Here is a 27346-nt window from a genome sequence, read left to right as displayed (position 1 = left end):
AAATAAAAACCTTTGAATTTAAGTTTGTTGTTGTTGTGACTTTTCTGACAGTAACATCAGAACAAGCCCACGAAATTCATCGCGGTAAAGAACGTAAGATTGCGCCTGTCGTTGACAAGATTCTTGAGCACCACACAGGAGACTGTACGATGTTACTCAGTTCCGTCCCCCAGTTTTCATGGAGAGCACCCCGGGGGACGGGTCTAAGAGTTTCCCATTCTTCTGTCCCTACCGCTACAGAGAACCTTTGGCTTGCCGCGTATTTAGAGTGGCCCTTGCCGCACAGTCATTATACATTTACAAACATCCATACCTTCTCCGGAGTACGACAGTCAGCGCAAATTTAAATTTTGGGTATATAATAAAAGAAAAATCAATTGAGTAAAAAAAATCATAAAAAGGCTTTAAATTCAGTCAGGAAGCTGGAAGAAATCTGTCCAATAGGAAGAAGGTCGCATTTCTGAGCTTTTTATTAATTTCCTTATTAAATGACCATGTATGCAAAAATTTTGCAGAACATTTCTTTAAAACTAAGTCTAATAAAAAAAATACGAAATTGTGACGAAAATTAAATTAAAGAAGTACACAGAAAATTTTGATGTCATCACGAATGCAAAATTGAGCAAAATTTCTAGAAAATCATTTCTATGGAAGTAGTCTAAAATTTATTTGAAAACTTTACTCAAACAACTAGTCCAAATTAAAATAAAAATTAACTAAAATTACGTAAAACTGAATCTGGAGTCTTTTGAATGAATATATGTACATAAAGCAAATTATCTCTTTAACGAAACACTACATTTAAACTAATAAAACCTAAATAAATAGTACATTTCGTTAGATTTATTTACATCATTAATTAATGCGAAAGGACAACAATGAAAATGGAAAAATATATTTAGTTTTTAATCTCTGCTTTAAATAATTTTTTGCGATGGCATATTGATATTTCTTCGCACGAGATTAAAATAAAAAATATTTAACCTTCAGTTGAATCGCTTTTGAATAATAATATGTAAATCTTGTTAGGTTTGATGATTAATGTATTTCGAGAAAGCGCGGAAGAGCTTTATTTGCCAAGAGGATGTATGCTTTTCTACGGGACTTTCTAAGGGATAATGCGCTTGTACGAAGACGCGAAAGTTACCTCGGAGCCAGTTCTTTCGCTTGCATTTTGAGTCCGAATGAAATTGCTAGTCTTTAACGATGTTACTTCTTGCCCGCTGGTTGGTTTTATATAAATCTTAAATACTTATACATAAGCTAATTATCCCTTGAAATGAGTAATATTTATATAATGCTAATAAAACAGTACATTTCATTAGCTTCATTTACTTATTAGACGAGAAAAATATTAAAAAGAGCAAACTTTGTTCAATTTCTGATATAAACGGCTGCAATCCGTTAACGCCTATCTTGACTTTCGGTTTAAGTTTGGTTTTGAAGATAATGTTTCCGTTGTGAGCTGCTACTATCAAAGGCTAGTACTGATAAGCAGTCGAGTGTATGAACTTGAGAGATAAGTGGTATTTTCTGACTAAGTGGTCTACTATGCTGAATATGCACACAGCATGCAAAGCAAGTTAGTGTTTTAAACAATTATGCTGCAGAAAGCATGCAATATAGATAGGTAGGTACTTTTAGTTCTGCTCCTTCGTTGCGTGTTTCCATTCACTTTATGGATAACCTTTTTTTCCATTCAGTGATGGGACCGAAATGATCTGTTTTTCCCGAATGGGAGTTCGTTATATTGCAACAAAAATTATATTTGGCGTTTTACAAATTTAAAGGTAATGAAGTGAGGAAGACTTATTAAGAATATCATGATATTGAAATTTCTGAAGACATGGTTACATCATGATTTATAAATACAATAGCAATAATATTCTTTGAAAGTGTGTGCATATTTTCCTGAAATTAGAGTTTTTTTAGAATCGAAACTAATGTTTTTATTTAAAGCTCAAGATGGCCAGCATTTGTATGGCACCAGGACTCTACGATGCATTTTTTTTAAGGTTAGAAATATGTACTGGAAATAATAAATAAGAGCTATTTCAAGATAGTAACTAAAATTGGTTAATTTTTTTTTTTTCAAACAGTTTATCAGATAGAATAATACACATTAAATGTTAAGATTAAGCCCGTAAGAAATTTAGAATGTCAATTTGATTTACATTAAAAAGCTATATGTTTTAAAGTTTCAAGATTTAAAATATTTTAAAGTAGGGTAAGGTTGCGCAAGTCATACTACTGCTTAGGTCGTACCTTATAAGGTATTTTCTCCTTCCTCCCAGCATACCTTCGTGGTGTAACGGTAGCACACTCGGCGCGTGTTCCAGAGATCTAGGTTCGAGTCGATAGGCATTGCACATTTTTTCACATTTTCTGCATCAGAATATCCTAATGACTACAAACTTTTAAATATTTAACGTAATATCGCGGCAACTGCGCTTCTTCCGGCAAAAGAAGTTTCTCGCTAGTTAACCATATTGTTTCACCTTGTGTTTATTTCCCTGTATTATTTGAGAGGATAACCGCGACGAGAGTATGATTAAGTGCCTAAAATGCAAAGAATGGGTACACGACATATGTGCTGGAGTTGAAAAGAAAATGAAGAAATATCTTTGGGATCATTGTTGTAATTAATCGTATAAATATATTAATTGAGAAAAAGAAAGTTTTATTATAATTGTCCAATTTTAAACTTAGGTCCAGTTTTAAACGACTTAAGCTAAAGGGCTTAGAATACTGGTTTTCTAAGTCTTATTAGGTTTGTGTTCATAAATTTTATTGATTTTATGCAAAAGAGTAGACTGTATGGAATTTTATTGTTGCAAATATCAGCAACGACAACACAAGATATTACCACACATAATTTTTAATATTTCATAGATCGTACGATTTATACTTATTTTTTCTTAGCGGATACGACTGAGTGAGAATACTGTAGGCTTTCATGAAACGCTTACCACAATAAATTTCCAATGATTCTTATTATAGGAAGTTAGGATAGAATGCATTGCTTAATGTACAGAAAAGTTCGCCACAATTTTGATTAAAATCACTATGAATTTATGGGATCGAAGATCATTTTACTACTTTTTCTCTGCCACCAATTCTCTTAATTTGGATTGATGTAGTATTTTAAATGCTCCCATTCAACAACATAATACAGTCTCAAGTATGTATGTTTTAGATGGGATTCTAATATCTGAGCTTATCGGGCCGCTCAGCTGGCATACTTTTTTTTTTTTTTTTTTTTTTTGTTTGTTTGTTTGATTAGGAATTGTTTTCTACCTGTTTCTTGGCTTGTACTGAAGAACACTACGGCATGGCCTAATTCAATGTTAAGAGCATTATAATATTAAAAAAATAGGCTCTCTAGATATTGAATATGCGATGAAAATAATAAATTCTGAATGTAAAAGCGATCTTTAGGAAGATAAAGCAGGAAAGTTTATTTAACTGTCTAAAGAAAAGATTCTTAAAATTTTGAAAAATATTTTATACTTAAAACACTTTATTTACAAATAAAATACTTTTTTTTTTCTAATATATGATAAATTCTTAAATGACTATACTTTAAATAAAATTAGATTTTATAAATTATAAAATCTGATGTGTACACCACATGACTTCCTTGTACGGAATAGGCACAGCTTTAGTATAGCCCACCTGGAATTTTAAACAAAAAAAATATCACCAAGAGCGGCGATAAATGATATGATCTGGTAACCCATACTATTAGCCAAACGCAGTGTAAACAAGAGGATGGAATTACGGTTACAGCTAATTTAGTAGTCAGTTACATTTATTCAAATTCAATACAAATTACCGACATATCCGTTTACTCAAAGTTTAATGCACGTGCCCTGTATTCTTACTTTTCCGGTATAGGTTTCTCTTAAAATTTGTCTCACGCTGCGTTGCAGGGGGAAATACAACATTTTTAATTAGAATTCTACTAAAATTAATATCTAAATACGCAATTCGTAACACTGTTATTGGCGATTGTTTAACGGTCAGATACCGTGAATACTATTTTGTATATATATTTTTGGCTACTTGAGGTGATATTTTTGCGTTTAGTTATTGCTTGCTGTAAAACTGCTGTTAGTGATGTTGTAATTAAATATCAGGAGATTATAAAGGAAAATTTAAGGTGGGAGTTTTCAAACAAGCGTAAAATTTTGGGAACAGATATTTTATGTATGAATTAACAATAAAGTATGAACCTTTTAGAGGATTTTTGATGGATTGTCGATTACTGAAGGATAACGTTTTCTGTGAAAAATGTAAGATACCATGCTGATTAGTTAGTCAGAAAAAGTCATCGAATGGTAGTATTTGCAAGAAATGTACGGCTGAGAAATCAGTTAGGCTAGGATCTTGATTCGCCTGTAGTAAGCTCAATTTTTCTAGAAACTTTTTTTTTTTTTTTTCCAACGCGAATCAATGGAGTTGCTTATGCGCGCATTTCTGCAATACTCCGATTTCTTTTAAGTGAAAGAAGATTTCTTAGTATATGAGCAATGCAGTGTTTATTCAATTTCTGATTTTTAAGTAAAAAGAGATCGCTATATACATGGGCTAAGCCAATGCAGTGCGCAATGCCGAGGTTGTGCGCGGTGCCTAGTTTGTGCAATTCTAGGATTTTTTTTAAGTGAAAATAGATCGATGTGTACATGGGCACAGCCAATGTAGTGCGCAATGCCGAGGTTGTGCGCGGTGCCTAGTTTGCGCAATTCTAGGATGTTTTTTAAGTGAAAATAGATCGATGTGTACATGGGCAAAGCCAATGTAGTGCGCAATGCCGAGGTTGTGCGCGGTGCCTAGTTTGTGCAGTTCTAGGATGTTTTTTTAAGTGAAAATAGATCGATGTGTACATGGGCAAAGCCAATGTAGTGCACAATGCCGAGGTTGTGCGCGGTGCCTAGTTTGTGCAACTCTAGGATTTTTTTTTAAGTGAAAATCGATCGATGTGTACATATGCAAAGCCAATGTAGTGCGCAATGCCGAGGTTGTGCGCGGTGCCTAGTTTGTGCAATTCTAGGATGTTTTTTTAAGTGAAAATAGATCGATGTTTACATGGGCATAGCCAATGTAGTGCGCTATGCCGAGGTTGTGCTCGGTGCCTAGTTTGCGCAATTCTGGGATGTTTTTTTTAAGTGAAAATAGATCGATGTGTACATGGGCAAAGCCAATGTAGTGCACTATGCCGAGGTTGTGCGCGGTGCCTAGTTTGTGCAATTCTAGGATGTTTTTTTAAGTGAATATAGATCGATGTGTACATGGGCAAAGCCAATGTAGTGCGCTATGCCGAGGTTGTGCGCGGTGCCTAGTTTGTGCAATTCTAGGATGTTTTTTTAAGTGAAAATAGATCGATGTGTACATGGGCAAAGCCAATATAGTGCGCTATGCCGAGTTTGTGCGCGGTGCCTAGTTTGTGCAATTCTAGGATGTTTTTTAAGTGAAAATAGATCGATGTGTACATGGGCAAAGCCAATGTAGTGCGCAATGCCGAGGTTGTGCGCGGCGCCTAGTTTGTGCTATTATAGGATGTTTTTTTAAGTGAAAATAGATCGATGTGTACATGGGCAGAGCCAATGTAGTGCGCAATGCCGAGGTTGTGCAATTCTCTGATATTTTTAAGGTGGAAATAGATGGATGTGTACATGGAACCGAGCTTTGATGTTTTTCGGGCGAATATGGATCGTTGTTTACAAAGGAAAACGAGATAATGTGTGATGACGAACTGTAATGTAACGTATTTTATATGCAATGTTTAACATATCGTTTGTGTATTTTAAATTTGTATTGTTGTTTTAATTGTGAATTATATTTAAGACATGATTTTTCATTTAAATTGTATTTTAATGTTTTGGTTTTGATATGTTTATAATGCTTTCCGACTTACGATATATATCGATACCCCGACGATCTACCCAACAGTAGCAAAACTGTAAACTTTGACCCTATAAGTAACTTTTACCTCATTATTATAATACGTAGTGTTTGCAATCGTAATCGCACTTGATAATATGAGTTCTTTGATAATACAGTGTCTCACAAAAGGGATGGGACACTTGTGCTTTACAAAAGGAAACTGTAATAAAATAAATTAAAAAAACATGTAAAAATTTTTTGTGGGTGTGTTTCATACTTAAATTTAGTAACAATTATTACATCACATACATTTTCTCAAAATATTAATTTAATAAAAATACATTTGTTTAGAACGGAACAAAAAATGGCTCACATAAGTGATGGGACACCATTAGATACGTACTATGCAACAAAAATCGTCTGAAGTAAGCAATAAAAATATTTTTTTGGGTTTTTATTTTTACTCAAAGCAATTGGCAATAATTTATCGCAATCGTCTGCAGTATGTCTTTCCAGTTTGTTTTGGAATTTTTGTGTTATTTACCTCTGTGCAGCCATGAATGCTAAACGAAAAGAAACTTTGCCTGAAATTCGAAAATTAGTTATTAAGTTGCATATTGAACGTGGAAATTCTATTAGAGAAACTGCTGAAACCGTTAACCTGAGTCATTCAACAGTTTTTAATATCATTAAACGATATAAAAAGAATCATATGATTCAGGATAAAGAAGATCTGGCCGACCATGAAAGCTATCCAATGGACTAAAGCGAATTATCGTTCGAAATATTAAAAAAAATCCAAGAATGAGTGCTCCCAAAGTTGCTGCTGATTTACAAGCATTATATGGAGTAATTGTTAATCCTGAGACTATTGGAAGAGTAATTCGATTTGCTGGATATCACGGTAGAGCAGCTAGGAAAAAATTCTTCATGAGTGAAAAGAAAAAAACCTCAGACTGGCTTTCGCAAAATCCAACATAAATAAGAATTCTGATTACTGGAATGAAGTTATATTTGCTGATGAGAGTAAATTTAATATATTTGATTCTGACGGTAAAATCTTGGTGTGGAGAAAACCCAGGATAGACAATTTATTAAAATCGGTGCTTCAAGAAGAATGGGGTAAAATCACTCCAGAAATCGCAAAAAAATTAGTCGAATCCATCCCAAGAAGATTAAATCATGTTTTAAAAGTAAAAGGAAATCCAACAAAATATTAAAACCTTTTATAAAGTAAAATTTTTGGATAAATATTTGATGGAAAAGTAAGTGTCCCCATCACTTATGTGAGCCATTTTTGCTTTGTTCTAAACAATTGTATTTTTATTAAATTGATATTTTAATATTTTGAGAAAATGTATGTTATGTAGTAATTGTTACTAAATTTAAGTATAAAACATACCCACAAAAAATTTTTACATGTTTTTTTAATTTATTTTACTACAGTTTCCTTTTGTAAAGCACAAGTGTCCCATCACTTTTGTGAGACACTGTATGTGTGTGTGTATGTGAAACATTGCTTAGTGTTCCTAATTTGTAGTATTTATTTTCTTATAATATTTTCTTTCATTGCGAGAAATTAAATTTTTTATTTATTTATGTGTAGAATTCTAGTATGCCTGCCTACAGAGAATATAATGTGATTTAGAAATTTAAGAACCTGTTTTTCATTGATGTGAAGTTTAAAATTTTTAGAAAATAATTAAAATTGTCTACTTATTGGTATATAAGGGATTATGTTGTTACGTAGCAAAACGTTAATTTGTAAATATGATAAAATTGATATGTTCCAGAGTATTAATTAAAAAAAACTTTTTTTTATTTGTATAAATGCTAAAGCTTAAAAATCTTTGAAAATATGGAAGCTGTATGAAATACAAGTATGAGAGACTGCGACGTTCTTTATCGTTGTAATAACTGGTAGAATTCGCTTACTGTATCATGATAATTTTAAATATAAACAATTTATTATACTTATTTTCAGTTACGCCTAAGCTCAGAAATGTAAATTTAAAGAATTTGATGTTAATTTACAATAATAAACAATTCATTTTTTTTTTAAAGAGAAAATACAAATTACGCGTAGCATGGAGAATACATTGTGACGTCACACCAAATTATTTATTAAAAGGTGAAATAGCTAAAGGTTTCCGGTATTGTTTTTAAAATTACATCCTTTTAACCTTAATCATTTTTATTAATCATTGCTTAATATTTCTTTCTCTTAAAACCGTGTATAACAGTCATAAACTTATTTCTATTATCCACGATTTCTGGTGAAATCAAGATGGCTACCATTTTTTTAAACACGGAGTTTCGTCGAAAATCTGGATGGCAACCATTTTTCAAAACAACGTATTTCATGTGCCTTGGCGCCAAACCAAATTCGCCTAACTTTGAAGGTGGGCTATACTAAAGCTGTTCCACGGAATATTAAATTATACGCATTTTTTCTTGCATTTAATTTAAACTTATAAGATTGAATTAAACCTACTTCGCTGACAGCGCATAAACCACAATAGAATAAATGCATTCTGTAAAATTAACTTTGTTTACAATAGCGACACGCTGGCGCTAGGTTTACTTAACAGTATTATATTTCGTTCATATTATAACTCAGAATGCACAAAATTTATATTATTGAAAGAATTATCTAATCGTTGCCACATGCCACACATTCAAATACTATAATAAAGCTAGAACTATGTATAAAAGAAATTAAGAAAACAAAACAAAAAAGAAACAGTTTTTCACAGACGATTGAGTATTTCTCATTCAATTAATTCAGTTTTCACTTCGCGACAAGGCAAAAATACATAAAAACTCAAAATATCTGTATTAAAAATTACGAAGTAAATCTTAAACGCTTATTTCCTCGAAAAAATTCCAGAAAGGATTAAGCATGATTTAAATAATAAATGAAGGCGTTATCTTTGTTGCGAAGCTAAGTTTTTCTAGATTGGCAACAAATCCGCTACTCAGCTGATTCAAATGTAAACAACAGCAATGGCCGCCATCAAATTAGGCTTAGCGGCACTTAAACAATTTTAAAATTGTTGATAATTCTAAAAATATTGCATACAGATTTACTAAAGGCATAAAACCCTTAACCGGAATATAAAAACAACATAATTCAATCATTTTTAAAGCAAAAAATGTACAATTTACAAACCTATAAGAGTAAAGAAATTGAGATCACTGAACCGGGTAACAGAGTGGATATATTTATAAATATATTTATATACGTTTGGCGCGGCCGATTGAAACCAAAATACTAGGTGCACATCTACATGTTATAGTAGTCTTATATACAAAATTTCTACGTTCTGAGGCTACTCGTTTTTGAGTTATGCGAGATACGTACTTACATACGTACATACGTTCGTACAGACGCCACGAAAACCTCTCTTCAGAATTCATTTTAAAGCAGTTTTTTAGTCTTTTTGGAGGAGAAGAGTCTTTTATTCAGCCCTTACGTACAGATATCACGCAAAAACATAGTTAAATTGCATTCGAAAGTGGTCAAAGTGGATATTTTTGTTGAAATATGCTGCTTGAAGCTTTTCGCGATTATAATACTTCCGTTTTACTTCGTACAAGGAAGTAAAAATTGGAATGGTATTGCATTATGTTATATGTCGATTAAAATTTCTTGAATAAATTACTTAAATGGAGGTTAACATAGTTTTAAATACAAGTTTAATTTAAAATATAATTTAAAAAGTAAGATATATCTCTCCCCCCCCCAAAAAATAAGCACGTAAGTAATAAAGTTTATAATAAATAGTGAATTCAAAATGAATACTTTCTGAATAAATCTAATTAGCGAGATTTATTCAGAATAACCCAAAATATCTGGTTAACGAGAGTTTTTCGCCAAAAAAATTTTCTTAGAAAAGAAAAAGGGCATGGAAACAGTACCTTTAGTGCGGGTTAGTGCACTACCCAAATCTATGATTTCTTGCCAATGTTTTGGTAGTTTTTCAAAGCCTTCGGCACAGAAACTTGGTGGCCGCGAGTCCAAAAACAAATCAACTTCATTTCGGACGTCCTGTGCAGAATGGAAAATAGCACCAGTAAGACGTAACTGCAGGTGTAAAAAAAAGGTAGAAGTCCGAAAGAGCGATGTCGGAGCTATATGAAGGGTATGGCAAAAGATCCCATTCGAGTCCGTATAGAATCCAGCCGATGGATGCTGACACACATGGTTTTGCATTATCTTGAAGGAACGTTACTTTTTTTCAGTTTGACGTTTTTCCTTGATAACAGCGTCAACACGGACTAGCATTTCGCTGTACATCTTACTGTCGAGAGTTTTACCTTTTTCCAGATACTCTTTATGGAAAATACCACAGCAATCCCACCAGATACGCATGATCTTTTTGTTAGTCAAATTGCGCTTTGCGAAGCTGCCGACGAACTGACCGGGAGCACACCAGCTCCCTTTTCGGCCTGTGTTGTTGAAGTAAATCCACTTTTCATCACAAGGGACGATTCGGTCCAGAATTTTGTGCTTGCGTTGATATTCGAGCAGATTAGTGCAGACCCCAGCACGTCTATCACGTCGGTTTGAGTCAGCTCATGCGGCCACCCAGCGATTGAACTTGTACGTCAAGTTTATGAGACGCATAGCCCAACTAAATGACATGGCACTAACCGCTAACTCGTCAGCAAGCTCTCGAGTAGTTGCATACTGATCTTCTTCCGCAAGTTCTCGCAGGCGGGCTTCATCAATATCAGTAGGCCGGCCAGAGCGCTCTCTTTCTTGAATGTCATAATCCTTGTTTTTGAACTTTCAATACCAAAACGTTCACAGTGCTATATGATACAACATTAGTACCTAAATTTGTACACATGATTTGATAACAGCGTCAAATCTGTAGCGTCTGAAGCGGTCGTTTTGCTACGGAACTGGAAGTAAATGATGTTTTTTTATCTGGTAGCGTAATAGTTCCATTTCTGACACCTTGGACTTAATGATAAGGGTATTGTTTTAGAAGTTTCACAACGCAGTTTTCTAAAGCTAGTCTCTTTCTTTCAAATGCCAAAAATCGCTTGACAAAATATGATTAAACACGCCAACGCGAACTGTTTGCCCACATGATATTTGCGGTGGCGGGAAACTTTCGTTAAAACGTTAAATATTATCATGGTATTGAACTAATGACCAGTATCACAAAGTACTTACGAAAACTTTAAGTAATTTGATAATTTCCTTAAAGCTTTATCTAAAATAATTTCTAGTTTAGTTTTCCCCCTATTTATCTTTAGATTAGAATTGAACTAGATTTGCTTGATTTAACATTGAATATCCCGCATTTCTATCAGTTGCAGTTCCCACGTATTGGTTTAATTTACCCGTGCTTTCTAGGCTCTTCAGGTTTAAAAACAATTTCTTAGCACACGTTACACATGACAAGATTTTTTCACTTTTACTTTTACGTTGAACTGCATTTTATTTATTTTAAACTGCACAAAGTTATTTTCTTCAAGTATTTAACCCTTTGTTGCATACAAATAACCTAGAGAAGTTAAGCGAAAATGTTTGTATTTTTTCTACTTAAAATAACCTTAGTAATAATAATAAAAAATAATTTTATTCAAATTTCGTTTTAAATAATTGCTACAGTTTGTTCACTTCAGTGGATAGCATGCATATACGTACATGCATACAAATCTCTTCCCAACGATTTACGGTCATTGCATTTGAAATCATTTCCTGCTTAGTTTGCAGTGATCATTACCATCTTCTAAATGGTAAATCTACAATTGACATGTACATACAGATCCCCCAAAATACCTTCATTTCGTCGATTGTGATTGAATTCATTTTGCTACGATTTTGTAACCTGTACCTATTGGATTCAAATGTCAAATGTTCTAGAAATTCCTTGCCAAACATAAACATTTCCAGTGGTGTTTTGGCTTGATAAGCAGTACATTTCGGTTTCAACTCACTCTATTCGGTAGATCTTTATATACCCACTCCACAATTTTCTCAAACTGACATTTAAAATAAAATGTGTAAAATGACTAATTATAAATAAAAAAATGGCAAGTATAAGAAAATATAAGCAATATTATATAATGTTTACTATAGGAAATTGTACTAACTTGGAAACAGAAGTAGCAGCCATTTTCCAAATAGCAATGCTTTACTTAGTGATGCTATACAGCTATCTATGATCGATAGTTGAAAGTTCTAATAATATAGACTGAATAAAGACAGGAATGGAATCTGTTAAGTCATTTACAGAAGAATAAACAAATTTAAACTTTTGTCTACTAGAGGGGACATGATGCAACAAAGGGTTAAGCGTCGCTATAATTCTGAACTTTAAATATTTGACACAGGTTACTGTTGTATGTTATTTGTCACAGGTACTGTTGACACAGGTACTGTTGTATGACAAATGTCTGCCTATTCGTTCAATATAAGGAAATTTAGCCCTTTATTATCTCATAAAAAAATGCAGTGCAGTACTGAAAAAGTCTGCTGCTACATAGAATACATCCTCGAAATTCTGCTGAATTAAAAAAAAAAATAGCATACTTTATTATGTTATAAATAAATATTTGCCGAATATCACTTTTGTTTTTTTAGCGTTTTTTCGACTAGTATCAATATTGAAAAATAGAGGGCGCCACAACTCTATTTCGGCGGATTGTCAATTTTCATTTTGAGGTAATATTTAATTTTTCTGCATTTAAAATGGTTAATATTTTTATCTTAGGAAACGAAGTAACATTTACAGATCCACCATGACACGTTTCATTCACAAAATGTTATTTCTACAGCACAAAATGTGCACATACATAGATTATACTTATTCAAATACTTTGCAAACCTAAAGGTTTAACGTCATTGCATCTTTCGCCAAGTAGGAAATTTGGCGAATTTTTTCACGCCTGTGTTGTAGATCGTCTGCAGAGTTGAACAGGTTTCGAATGTATATAACCCTTGCAAAAAGCAATTTAGGAGGACAAAACGTTGAAAGCTTTCATTAGCCAATCAAGATAATAAAACGTTGAACGTTTTCAATAGCCATCTGCATAGTCTGGAAACCATAACGAGTTAGTGCATTCAACGAAAGATTTCTCAAGAGCAATGTTTGGCTCTCCGCTAAATATAATTCAAATGATTAATTATTTGACTAATACTATTAATAAATATTCAGCTAAGGGTTATGCGAGAACGTGGAAAGATCATTCGATATTTTTTCAGAGAGCGTTAGGAATATCTTTAAAACTGCCTCAGTTACCAATTTTGAACCATTATACATAAAATCTTGAATGCTAAACTGATATTTACATGGAGTAATTTATAGAACTTAATCATAGAAAAAGAATGCGTTCAAATCATACTCATATTTTTTTAATAATCTCATTATATATTAGGTCAGCACTTCATTGAATGCATTGAAATTAAGCATAACTAAAACGGATTTAAAATAGTTTTCAAATATTAGGTATAGTGTGCTATTTTATATAAAGATTCGTTAAAGTAAATTTTGCCCCTTCAATATTTCAATGTTTTTTCTTGCATCACGTAGTATAAGTTATTTCATCGCCGGAAGGATGGCATAATTGGAAGTTAAGGAACATCTCGAGAGATAAATCGTGAAATTCGGCGAATATTTCGCAGCCGAGGATTTTCACTAAACTTTCTTTCAAAGAACCTGTTAGATAACGACGCATTAAGTTATATTTATTTTCAAACACTCAAGATTTGCCAGAATCGTTACAAGCGATTAAGATCTTGATTTAAGATGATAGTATAATGTAATACGTTATACGCCCCACATATTTTTTTTTTTTAATTTGGTATCTGTTATAATCATTGGTTTGGTTATTTATTTCATTACGGCAAAGCACGCAAGGGTTATCAGCATAAAAGGAGGGATGCCTTCGTTGAGGACTTTTCTAAGTGAAACTGGCTTGTACCATGCTATACATGGGAAAAATCACGAAATCACCCATGCAACCAGACCATTCGCTGCTATTCGAACCCCGCTTGGTCGTCGGTGACCTAATCTGCTATCATCTAACGTGGTTTGTATTCGAAAATGGATTGTTCAAGTATGCCGGCAAATATTAAGAGCATTTAAACATTGGAAACCATCTCGAAACTTCAATATAAATCAGAAAAATTCGTGATTTTTTTTATTTATTATGTGGCAAAATTACGAAAAATCCTTAAAATTTGCGGAAATTCGCTCAGTAAAAAAGAAGTGGGTCTTGTGGAAGAATTCAAACAATGGATAATAACTTTACTTTGTAGGTATTTTGTCTGCTTTGTCAGCTCTTTGATTGTAAATCATCAAATAATAATTAATGGTAAAGCAGATGAAAGATCTTTAGGTAAGCATACTTACCTAAATTTCAATGATTATTTCGGCTTGTCACTGTACGTATTAAATGTAAATAGGATTTTCATACTTTATCATTGACTTTTTAAGCTATTTGTTGCGTTTTGCGGCTTCGTACATTTGGAGTAATTGATGATCACGTGATGAAGGATGAAAAACATAAGAGCGATTTGTAACAGTTTCAGAATAATTTTTTTTAAACTTCATTAATGTTATTCCAATTAAAACCCTGGCATGTTTAATTGAAACTATTTCTTGTTCTGCTTGTAGCTTTTAAACATTACTTTGGACTGGATTATTTTGGTTACAGCAAAGCATACGAAAGCAGTTTGCCTAAAGAAAGGAATGTCTTCATGAGAAGCTTTCTAAGTGGAACTGGCTCATAACCACATTACTACGCGTGGGGGAAAATCACGAAAACTCCCACGCAGGAACTTCTTTGGGGATTTGAGCAATGGTCGATCTAGCAATTTTCAGCTATTTTAACGTTTGGCCGCGAACGGGCCTTGAGAATTGTTTTAATTATTAAAAAATGCCAGGCCATTGACCATCAGGTCATTAGGCGACGAGCTCTCCAATACTTTTAACAATGAAATAAAAATTATTTAGTTCATAACACTCGCTCAGATAAGCATCAGTCACACCTTTTCTGGAGTCACACATCACGTATTCAGGGGAATTATTCAGTTAAAATCGAAATAAATCGGTACTGACAATCATATCTGCTCAAAAGTCCAAAGTGGTCCAGAGCAGCAGATCCAGAACACTACAAGTACTACAAAGCACACTCGAGGGCCTCCAAGAGCGATCGCTGGTTGCAATTCGATAATGAAGGGAGTATATAAAAGTGGAAAAGGATTTCAGAGTTCAAATCCCAGGTTGTTTTCATTCTGTATGCTCTGCAGTGGATGGAATTTAATAATTGAAAGTTAATTTAACTATACAACCACGTTACACAAAAAAGTTTTGAAAGGAGGAAGGAAAAAAGATGGAGATAAACTGTAATCCTTGAATGAACAACGAATGAAAATTAGATAAATATAAAAATTACACAAAAATAATAATTAGAAATTAGGCAAAATTTTCAAAACAATTGGTTTTATTTAGGTTTCCTACGATAAAAATAAATATTCATTCGAGAATCAAACTCAGGACATAAATAGGACCTTACTTTCTCAGCAATTAAGTTATTATGTTTCTAGGGACACATAAAGTAAAGTGTTTGAGCAAGAGATGCATAAAGCATTTAATTTTAATTTGTAATACGTTTTCAATACCCATGAAATAATTCCTAAACCTGCATAATTTAATACAATAAAACCAACAACTGCAGGAAACTGACATCATTAAATGTAGATTTTTATTTAAAAAAATCATATTAGTGATTTTGTTTCACTAAAAGGAAGATTAATTAAACTATAGTTACACGATAATTAAACTACAATAACAAGATGCTTGAATACAGGTATAATAATTTTTTTAGTATACTGGTGTTATTTTAATTTTATATAACTATTTGGCGTATTAATTTTTTTCTATATTTCTCGTTATTACGATCGAATAATGAATAGACACATTTTTTAATTATAAATCAAAGAAGTAACTTAGCACGATTCTGGTACTTTAATTTGAAATGAACTTTACAAATTAAAAGAGAAATCGTAGTATGTTATTTGCAGTTCTCAGTTTTCACAATATGTCATTTAGAGCGTTTAATTTTGTTCGTATATTTAATCTGTTCATCTTCTGCATTTGAGTTAAACCAAATCCAAAAATCATTCCTAATATTAAACTGAAAATTAAATTGATCAATATGAGTGATTCTTTACAGTTTAATATAATACGTATAGCATTGGTTCACTATAAACGGCTTATTCTTTTTCAGATTGTTGCCAACAAATATTATCGCCTTGTATTATTTTTAAAAGGAATTAAAGACTGAAGATTTCTCATTTATGAATGCGTGTTTCTCGCGTTTTGAAAAAACGACCGACGGTACCTAATTAAGTTAAGCCATTAAATTCTGAATAAACGAAAAACCTGTATATATGTGCACCTGGAAGCCCGAATTTTGAATTTACAATTTGTCTTATTATTTTATTTCATATTTTTTGTAATTTAATCAATTTTTGATTAATAAATTTAACGATATGAAAGGGAGCAGTGGTAATACTGTTCGAAATAAAACATTTTTATCTCAGCTCATGAGACTCTTGCCAATCGAAAAAAATGTAAGATATTTATTTATCTTTCAATTTTAATTAACAAACTCGACTCTATGAAAGCAATGTGTTACCGCTGCCGAGAGTATATGTATATACATATATTTATCTTCTACTCGCTAGTGTATTGCTCTTCAATAAAGCTTAAAACACTTTCGTATTCTATCTGAAAGGTTACTGAATAATTACATAAGTGATTTGAAACCAATAAGAGCAGTTCTTGAGAATTTTTTTTTCCTACTTTTTAATGTGATTGATTTAAATAAACATGTTTTAAAATCATGACATGTTTAATTAGAACTATGCAATATTTTATGAAATTACATTAGCTGGATTTATTAAAATCGTGATATACATTTTCTTTTTTAAGATAACTATTAGGCTGCTTGTCGCATGAGAGGATAGTTTTGAAAGAAACGATATAGCACATGCACATTCGGGTGACATGACATGACTCAGGTAAGTCACTTCCTGTCTGAATAGTTTATATTTGGCGGGGCTTAACTTTAGATTCGCTTCTTTCAGTTTCTGTAGCAACTTTCTAAGATTTTCTAAATTCTCTTCAAAAGTGTTTTCCCGACAATGATGATGTCATCCAGGTATATCAAACAGGCTTCGTAAGTAAGACCTCTTAACAGGATATTCTATCTGCCAATTTCCACTCTTTAAATCAAGCTTCGCAAGCCACTTGCTTCCAGAAAGAGTTATTAGATTGTCGTTAATTCTAGGAAGAGTGTAGCTGCGTGTTTTCGTAACCTCGTTCAACCTATGATAGTCAAAGCCAAATTTAGTTAAACCGTCTGCTTTTCTGACCAGGACGATAGGAGAGGCTCATGGATTTGCTAAAGGCTCGATAACATCTCTTTCTTTCATGACTTTTCAAACTTATTACTTCTTCAGGCGAAACCATCGGTAGACGTCTTGCATATTGCTTGATTGATGGATGATCTCCTGTATCAATTCTGTGTCGAAACAGCAGTGTCAAACTGTTTCGACACCTATGTCAGGAGACGAGCGGGAGAAAGCATCTTGAAAGACATGCTCAACAGCAGTCTTGTCTTCCCATTTAGTTCTGCATTCTGTAATAACTCCGATTAGGGTCTCAGAAGACACAGGGACTGGCGGACTATTGGGTGGTTTAATGCAGGTCACTGGAGTACATGTCACTTCAGCTTTCGTAATGATTTTTGCCTTACCACTGACATTGGGATTTCTCCCTGGTATCACTGTCCTTGATAAATCAACGATTGGCAAGGCTATTAGTACTCCTCGCGGGGTGTTACAATTCACGGGATATTCAATTACACCGTACCGGATATTTCTGCTTTCGGCTATGAATCCAGGAAATAAAAATTCTGATCTTTCTGATACTGTCGTCTTCAACAAAGATTTCGTGAACAGTTTTAACGCCTTCATCATTAATTCCAAATAGAGTTATGTCCTCAGAGTCAGAATGCAGTTTGCAAAAGTCCAAAGAAAATAATATTTTCGTAGAACATCAATCAGAGTATGCAAAGGCCGTTAATATTTGCCACAATTGCCATATGATGGCAGACAGCACTGCAACATGATGCTTACGTTTAATTTTCCATCATTGACAATTTTATCACCAGACACAGTCTGTAGGGTAACGCAGGGCGGAGTCCAGATGAGTTTGCTTCTTAGCAGTTGAACTAACGCTTTCCGGATGATTGTAACATTTGCTTCAGTATCGATGGTATTATTGCAAGAAACTCAGTTAATATGTCCATTACGCAGAAGGTAGCGTCCAGATGAGTTTACGTTTCAACAGTTGAACTAACTCCTTTCGGATGATGGTAACGTTGGCTCCAGTATCGATGGTCATATTGCAAGGAGCTCCACTGATATGTCCTATGATGAATAGCCCATTACTACCACTACTCATCGCAGAAACCTGAAGCGCTTTAAAATGGAGCTTCCTATTCTCTGGCTACCTTCGTCCTGTGAGATGGCCACTAAATAGTTTCTGCCCATCTTGCTGGAAGGGGTCTTATCTTCCGTCTCCTGGGGTATTCTGCAGTTCTTTCGTACTTTGCATTCAGCACCGCAGTTCTAACACGTTAGGGTCGATTTCTTGTCACTCCTATTCCGTCTCAGAGCATTCATTTATCTGCTTAAATATTCTAGACAAGCAGTCAGTTGATCCACTGTCTTCTGGATTTGAGCAGGTTGCAACCCTTCTTGGGTTGCGGTCTCTACAAGTTGCTTGCTGGGTTGCCTCGAATTTCATGGCGTACTCTAGAGCGCTTTTTAAATTTTTGACATCAGCCATTCTCAGGACTTTATGCATTTCAGGATCCTGGATTTCATCGCTCAAGTAGTGCACGGGCAGTACTTCCTTTGTTTCTATTTGGCAGTCCGAAAAAGCGAGATGAGACAGCCATTCAAATCAGTTGCTAGCTCTTGAAGTGTTTCCGCGAGCTTCTGTTGGTGAGATTTAACTAAACCTGATATAGCCTTTTCAACACGTCTCCCCAAAGCGGATCTCCAACGCGCCGGAAGGAGCTTTCAAATCTGGCCTCTGCTTTTCAGGCAGAGTTTGAAGGATGTGCACTGCGTCTATTCTTAACGAAGTGGTGAGACGACAGATTTTAGCTTCGGAATTCCATCTATTTGCGTTTGCCACTATCGAAAACACTTACCAGGTCCACTATTTAAAACACTTGCCACTTGCCAAACTTCTGTACACTTGCCAGAATCTCTTTCCATCATATGTGGATAGACTCAGAGAGGGTCGGGTGACATATGCTCGAATTTAAAGGAGTTAGAAGTGTGGCCACCTGTCGTTATGGATCTCTTTAAACCTTTCGCCGTCCCTTCCTGTCCGCGAAATCTCTCCCCGGCGGCCGTCTATTTTTCGTAGCGTGTAATGTTGTTTTCTCTGTACATCATAACTTTCCATACATAACTTTCGTAGTGGATGAATGTCAATGAATATTAAATAAAAATTATAAGGAAATAAAGCATAATGGAAAAATAATATCTGCTTATTTCTAACAGCAGAATAATTTGATAACATCTATTCCAGACGCTCCACTCCTCCCATTTTGTTGTTTCAATCTTTTACAATTATTGGTTCTTACGTTATTTTCTTCTTTCACGTTCGTACGGGGTTCGTAGATTTGGAGTGAATAATAATGACGAAACTTGATGAAGTATCGAAACACACTTTTATTTACCAGTATTAATCAGATAGCTCCAAAATCACTTTTACAGTCGTCGAACTGTTATAAACAAGCTGACACGTTCAGCGACACAGTCTTCCCACTGTCATGTGGAGACAGCTTCACCGCAAAGCACCCGAGTACAGCTCCCAACTCTGCTTGGTCGTTCTCGGAACTCCACGTACTCTCAAGACTCTCCACGCGATGCACTCGACGATACACAAGAGTATAGCTCTCGACTCAACACAGTCTAAGACAAAACTCGATGATGCACTAATTCGCAATGCACTAAAAAACTCTCTCGATGCACTCGACGACCAACTCGGCGCTAGACTTCGAGACACTCGCTCAATGACTGACTATCAGCTCGCTAGACGAGGCACACACACGATACTAACTCTCCGCGTACCAGCAGGGTTTATATAGCTTTTGGCTGGTGTTCGAGAACATTCTGGGCTAAACCGGTAAGAATTCGTTCCAGAAGGTTCTCCCATCCATCCATGGCATATCGCTAATTTTGTCTCCATATTGGCGATTTCTCGCCTTCTCTTGCCATTTTATGGCAGTCCTAAAACTGCTTTGCGGGGAAGCTATCTTAACGCGCTTGTACATTTCGTAACAATAACATCTGTTCCAGACGGTCCACTCCTCCCATTTTGTTGTTGCAATCTTTTACAATTATTGGTTTTTTAACAGTTCTCTGCGTTCCAACATCAGTCATCGAGTTATTATGGACTGTACTCATCAAACGTATATCCTTCTTTCCAATTCACAACCTCATTTTTTCTCTTTTTCTGCTGAATATACGTTGAAGCCGTCTCTCACTGTCTTGTATCTTATGTAAAATGGCGCGAATATTCATAAAACCCGGGGCAAATTCAATTAGAAATAGAATGCTGGATTAGTGCTGTCTTCTAGGAGGTATTAGAACGAACAAAAATAAAAACTCAAACAAGTAAATATTTAAAAAGCGTTTTAAACGTTTAAAAGTTTTCAAATGGAGAAGAACGCTTATAGGGCGTTACGGCCGCCCTGCGGTAGTTTCACTTGAATGCGCTAGACGCGTTACGGACGACGAAGAGGTTAAAACCTCAGCTTGTTTGGCGACAGCAGCAGAAACCCTATCATCAGTTTGTTGTTCGATTTGTTTTTGGACGGCAGAAACTCTTTCTTCGATTTTTATTCTACTGCAGAAATTCCTTCTTCAGTTTCTCCAAGTTTGTCTTCAACTATGTTTATTCTGCCTTGCCTAGCCTCGAATTGGTTTTCTATTATGGCAGTAATTTCTCTTTTCATTTGTTCTTGGCCAGCTTTCATATCTTCTTATGGGCGTGTGTGCAGGTGCACTGCCATGCACCAAAAGGATCCCTTTTCCACAACGTTTCTTCTTAATTGTCTTCTTTAATTGGTTCAAAAGGTTTACATAATATTGTTCGGTTATGCTGGATCTCTGAGGTAGGTATTCACTAACAGAATGTCGACCTAGAAAACGAACGCCATGACAATTTTGGCCGATTTCTGGCTGCGGAACGTCTTCCGTGGCGGGTACTGAAGAAGTCGTTCCCGCGGAAGTCCGTGGCCGCCAGAGAGGTGACACCATTCTTTTGACTTTTCCTTGGTTTCAGGATCATAAATGTCAAGCCAGGTTACATGCTCAGACATTAGTCTAACCAAAATGCCCTGCATAACTTCAAAAATGGGCCAAAATCGCTTTCGATGTCTCAACTCGTTCCTTCCGCTGGATCATTGTTCAAACATTTTAGTCCCCATTTCTCTAACAGCTTGCATATGTCTAGGATCGTGGTAATAATAAACTTTACACATTTGTGAGAGATGTCCAGTATCTAACCTGTCTTTTTGTAGGATATTCACAGGTCCTCAAGAATGAAGTCATGAATAACATCGCATGTTAATAGGTTAATTGACTAGAGGAAAGCAACTTAATGCCTATCTGCCCATGAGGAGAGATGCCTTCGTGGAGGACTTTTTAAAAGAAACTGACTCTATGTACGTTACGCGTGGGGAAAAACCACGAAAACCAACTATAGAGCCAGCTCGTCGCTGGCATTCGATTCCATGTCAAACTACAGTGTTCAGTAACTTTACCGCTTGGTGGACACATTGCATGTTGCAGTATCACTTGCGGTATGATATGCTCATTGCAGGGCTCTTTTTCAACTGTGAAATTTCCAGTCTTGAAATGAGATATTCAAGTTTTCACAGTGCTGTAGGAAGGACAGCGTTTGTGACAATGCAGTGTTTGTGATATCTCAGTATTAATTTCCTCTGATGATTTTCCCTGGATGAACAAAAGATTTATGAGTGCCCTTAACTCCAAAGATGTGAATCTTGCTTTAGCTCTGCCTTCTCAGCTTCAACAGAAAAATTTGTAGGAATTAGAAACACCTGATATTTGCATACTTACATATTAAGATATCAAACTTTCAAATGAACCTAAATTTGTTTTTCTGTTTTAGTAGGAGGAATCAAAGCCAAGAACTTATCACCACCTCCTTGTAGTAATGATGAAGAAAAGTATGCTGATTTACCAGCTGAAGGAACATGTTTATTACATCTGGGACAAGATAAAACTTTTTAAAAAAATTATTAAGCACTGCAAATTATACTATTTAATAAATATGAGTTTGACATTATAAGTTTGCAGAATCGTGTTTTATTCTTATTATGCACACAACATGCTTATGAAACTTGAAAACTTGTTTTGTTTAGTGGGTAGGTTAAGATTAAAGATCAGAAAAAAATTATAATTTTATAATTGGATAGGAATTTTGAATAAATGTAGTGAAATGATTGAATATTGAAATCTCGAATCATGAAAGCTGCACTTAATGAACAATTCGGCTCACGAGCAAATTATGTGTATACAAAAAGTCAAGTTCATATACATACATATAGGAAGTTGAAAAGCCTTTTAGAAAGGAATTAAATTAGTGCACCGATGTTTCCCTGTACATTTTAATTTCTCTGGAGGTTCGGGGTAAGAAAAACTCCTTTTATATTTTATTGGTCAAAACTGGAACGCTATTGGCCAAAATTGGGATGTATCTTACGCATATGCGTTATGTAATCTAATACAATCTATTATAATACGTCTTATATAGATGAAGCTATCCCAAATAAACATTATATTAATATTCCTGAATTAGAGGAAACTATCATAATAATAAGTGTTTCACATATATAGTTCAACTTATAAACATCTGAAATATGTTTATTCTTTCCTACCATTATATTACTTTTCTATTCCTTGCATAAATAAATATGTTTGTTCGAAAAATAATCGTAAGCAGAAAGAAATAGTATAAAAGTATTAATAAATGTGTTTCGTTTTATTCAGGTTCTTCTGCTGAGGAAATGGAAATTCTGCTGGAAACAAAACATTTTTGAAATCTTGTAAAAATGGCGTCGGTTAGCTCGCATGATGAAACGTTAGATAATGAACTATACAATACTTTACTGAATTACATTTTAACTGCGGAGGATATAAAGAAGTGGGGTTTTCCTTATAAGCATCCTACTAAACCAGGGAGAGTAACGTATAACCCTTTAAAATGCTATAACTTGTCTTCTGATCCGGCGAAGCAAGTCTGCCGCTGTGGGAAGAAGGTGTCGCTTCTAAAGGAAGACTGGTACATAGATCCTAATGGATGTGATTACATTCCTAAAGGGCTTAAACGTAAAAAGAAAAAAAATAACAAAGCAAACAATAATGCAAATCCTCCATCCGAATTTTTCAAAAGTGAGTATCATGTTTGTTGCTATCATTCGTTACTAGAACATGAATTTGTCAAAGCATCCAGAAAAAAGGAAAATGTCTCTGTTAATATTAATGCATTTGCTTTGGATACTGAAATGGTGTACACCACAAAAGGACTAGAGGTTGCTAAAGTCACAGTGTTATCATTTCCTTGTTGCTCTGTGGTATACAATACATATGTCAGACCTAAGAATATCATAACGGATTACAATACAATGTATAGTGGAATAAGGCTTGAAGACCTTGCAGGAATAACAACGACAATAGAAGATGTACAAGAAACACTATTATCTCTGTTTGACAAAGATAGCATAATAATAGGTCATGGCTTAGAAAACGATTTATTAGGTCTCTATTTTCTGCACGAGAAGATAATAGACACATCAATTTTGATACCTCATAAGAAGGGTTTTCCTTACAGACAATCTTTAAAGCGACTTGCATGGAAATGTTTGAATAAATCGATACATAATCCTTCTAATGCACATGATAGTATTGAAGATGCGCAAATATGTGTTCAACTCGTGCTGTGGAAAATGAATACAGAATCTAAAAGGTCTAAAAAGAAACGTTCGCGCCATGCAAAGAAGAAAGATGTGATGACAGCTAAAGAAGAAACTGTGAAAAATAGTGAAATCAAGTTTGAAAAATAGTATTGTGAATTATTAAAATCGCTCCAAAACATTTATTTTTTCAGCTCAAACGTTATTCAAGAAGTCGTAAAAAGGATACATAATGTGCAAACTGAGGAAATAATACAACTTTCATGTATAATGGATTATACAGTTCTATAGTGCGAAGTTTTAGAAAGCTATTATAAAAACGATTATTTGAAAAGAGAAAAAGAAATGTAGGAAATTAACACCAATGAACAGTTCCAAGTTTTTGAGAATTTGGAAAACAGTCAACATCCACGCACAACGATCATGAATTATTTGTAAAAATAGCTTCGATGCAAATTCATCATTTTCCATCGTGCAAAGTATCTCTTTCATTAGTCAAGACATTTTATATTTTATAATATTCATTATAAATGCATTAATATATTTTATGCTATATTTTTAACAGCTTTGATTAATGATTAATGTTATGCGAAAGCATAAAGCAAGAATGAAAATTTTGAATAATTTATAATTGAATAAAATTTGATTCTTTATAATAGACTAAATTTATTGCATTAAATTATTTGTGTTGTGGAGACATTAGGTTAATTGAAAGTAAGAGAGATGAAAAATTAGCCGAAAATCGAACCACGGACCTCTGGAATACGCGCCCAGCGTGCTGACCGCTACACTACGAAGGCATGCTAAGAAGGCGGAGAACTACCTTGTAGTGTCAGGTACCAAAACTAGCTTGGTGAGTTCCAATTACATGCACAAATTAGTATTTGGTTCATGTAAATCGTCTACAATCATTATACATTTAAAGTTCTTAAATCAAAAGGAAATTATTGATTTATAATAAAACTTCCTTCCTTTTAAATTTTTCCTTTCAATTTTGATCAACACTGTAATATATTAAAACCATTTGGTCTATTACAAAGTTTCTAATTTACATTCATATAGCTCTGTCGTAACTTTCATAGATTTGTATTCCACGAATTATTTCACATCAAGATATTTTAAAGAAGAATGTGATAAGACTAAGATCTTAAAGCAGATCCACAAGTTACTCATTAATTTGTTTTATTTCAAGTTTTTAATTTGCAAAATAAAACAGAAAAAGAAATATTATTCTATTGAAAGAACACATCTCATCTCCCCAATAAATTTGCAGCTTGAAATAAATGGATTCCAGGACGCCGAATTTTCATATTGAACCTAATTGCTCTTTTCCTTGCTTGGAAAATACAGTCGAACTTTGATAACCAGAAACTGAAACAGCAGCAAAAACTTTCGTCTAATCGGAAAAATTTAAGTTATAAAACTTTCGGCAAATTTGCTTGAAAAATATATACGTATACTCTTTGTGTGAATATGTATATACATATTTTTCACAATGCAAAACAGAAGTTAGAGTCTATCAATGACAAAAATTATTTTATCTGTAAGAAACCTTAAAACATAATTAAAATCAAACAACTAATTTTTTAATCGTACTTTTATATCAGGAAAGTGCTACGTAAAGTGATAGTGGAATGATAGCATAAGGTTCCATTGACAGAAACAGATGGCATACCCAACTGAAAGTGGCAAAGAAAGTTAAAAGAAGTTTATGTGTATGATATATATGGATTATTACAGGTGTAGTTAGATATTATTTTTATGGGAAGGCGAGGGAGGAAGAGTGCCTCACCGAAAGCCTAGGAAAGGAAAATGTGAATCGAACTAGATTGAGGAGGAATTCAAGTAGTGAACGAGTATAGTTTGACTTTCCTCAGAGTCTGCTTTATTTGTAGCAGTTTGTACTTTAGTAATGTGCATTGCAATTTCTGTCTCTTGTTGCAGGTAAAAATGCTGAGGAGACTCGAGCAACGCTATGCGTTTAAGTTTTGTTTGACACTTTAAAAATATGCTTCTCAAACGTTGCAGTTTTTAAACAGAGTTTATAAGATGCTGCATCGTCTTCAGTCAAATTATTCAAGTGATATAATGTATTCATGAACATGATAATGCGTGTTGAGAACAAACAAAAAGAGCGGCTTCAAAAAATGAGAACAGACGACAACTCTTACAAGCGCCTAGAGTACTTTAGCATATGGAAAAAAATCTGATGTGCACACCACATGACTTTCTTGTACGGAATATTAAATTATACGCATTTTTTCCTGCATGTCATTTAAACTTATGAAATTTAATTAAATCTACTTCGTCGATAGCGCGTAAACCACAATAGAATAAATGCACTCTTTAAAATTCACTATATTTATTTACCATTGTGACACTCTGGCGTTAGGTTCACTTAACAGCGTTACATCTCATTCATTTTATAACTCAGAATGCACAAAGATTATATCATCTGAAGAATTTTCAAATCGTTGCCACACGTTCTATTCAAATACTATAATAAATCTAAAACGATGTATAAAAGAAATTAAGCAAATAAAAAAGAAACAGTTTTTCACAGGCAATGCAGCGCCGCTTACCTAATGCGCATGCGCTACTCGTAAACATTCTCCTCTGTCCGAGACAGACTTGCGACAATATTCACTCACTTCGCGGCAAGGCAAAAAGACATAAAACTCAGAATATCTTAGTTAAAAATTCAAAGATGTAGGAAAAATATAAAACACCAAATACAGTTAAAAGAATTAAAAAATAATTTTTACAATTAAAATTAGAGTTTCTGCGCAAAAACAAGTAATTCGGCCAGCAGGCACAGAAAAGTTTCTTGTAAGTTTCAAATGTAAGCAAACATGGTTGCTGTGGTAAGAAAAATTAGGCTTAGCCGCTCTTAAACAACTTTTAAACTGTTGATAATTCTACAACTATCACATGCAGATTAACTAAAGGCATAAAAACCTTAACCGGGAGATAAGAACAACATAATTCAATAATTTTTAAAGCGAAAAATGCAAAGTTTACCAACATATAAGAATTAAAAAAAACTGATCTCACTGAGCAGAGTAACAGTGTGGATATGTATATGTATATATAAATTTATGTACAGTAAGACCCCGCTTAACGCTGTTTCGTTTAGCGCTGTTTCGGTTTAGTGCTCTTTTATTTCAACCCGGGGATTCTCCGAAATTGTGCGCAGAGCTAGGTTTCCAAATAACATATCCGAAACAGTGTAGTTGTGTTTCTTGCTTGGTGGACGCATTTTTATCATTTGAAACATTTGTTGACATTATTGTAAGTTTAAATTTGTATAATACTATAACGATTAATACAGTGACAAATATTATGATCTTTAGTTTTTATAATGGGTGATAATAAAAAACAAGAAAAGAAAGCAACCAGAAAA

The 27346-nt window shown here is 34.1% G+C and overlaps 1 protein-coding gene across 3 annotated transcripts; it reads left to right on the top strand.

The window, feature by feature from the left end:
• Nucleotides 1-922: 922 nt before the first annotated feature.
• On the top strand, nt 923-24608 carry LOC118194166 (putative exonuclease GOR). 3 transcript variants are annotated; one of them, XR_004759056.2, is made up of 3 exons: nt 923-1630; nt 16848-16936; nt 22140-23011. XR_004759056.2 is itself a non-coding variant. In XM_035365363.2 (3 exons), exon 3 carries the CDS (start codon nt 23083-23085, stop codon nt 24091-24093), a length of 1011 nt encoding a protein of 336 aa, XP_035221254.1. In that variant the 5' UTR covers nt 1481-1630; nt 16848-16936; nt 23021-23082; the 3' UTR covers nt 24094-24608. The 3 variants fall into 3 exon arrangements, 2 of the variants coding, with proteins under 2 accessions (XP_035221253.1, XP_035221254.1); XM_035365363.2 differs by lacking the exon at nt 22140-23011 and adding an exon at nt 23021-24608 and having other exon boundaries at nt 1481-1630; XM_035365362.2 differs by lacking the exons at nt 16848-16936; nt 22140-23011 and adding an exon at nt 23021-24608 and having other exon boundaries at nt 1474-1630.
• Nucleotides 24609-27346: the final 2738 nt, after the last annotated feature.

Source organism: Stegodyphus dumicola, chromosome 2, assembly GCF_044657685.1.
Source record: "Stegodyphus dumicola isolate Sdum_Otavi_A_Nest chromosome 2, ASM4465768v1".
Classification (NCBI taxonomy): Eukaryota; Metazoa; Arthropoda; class Arachnida; order Araneae; family Eresidae; genus Stegodyphus; species Stegodyphus dumicola.
Note: the sequence above shows the minus strand (reverse complement) of the source record. Positions and strands in the feature narration are given on the sequence as shown.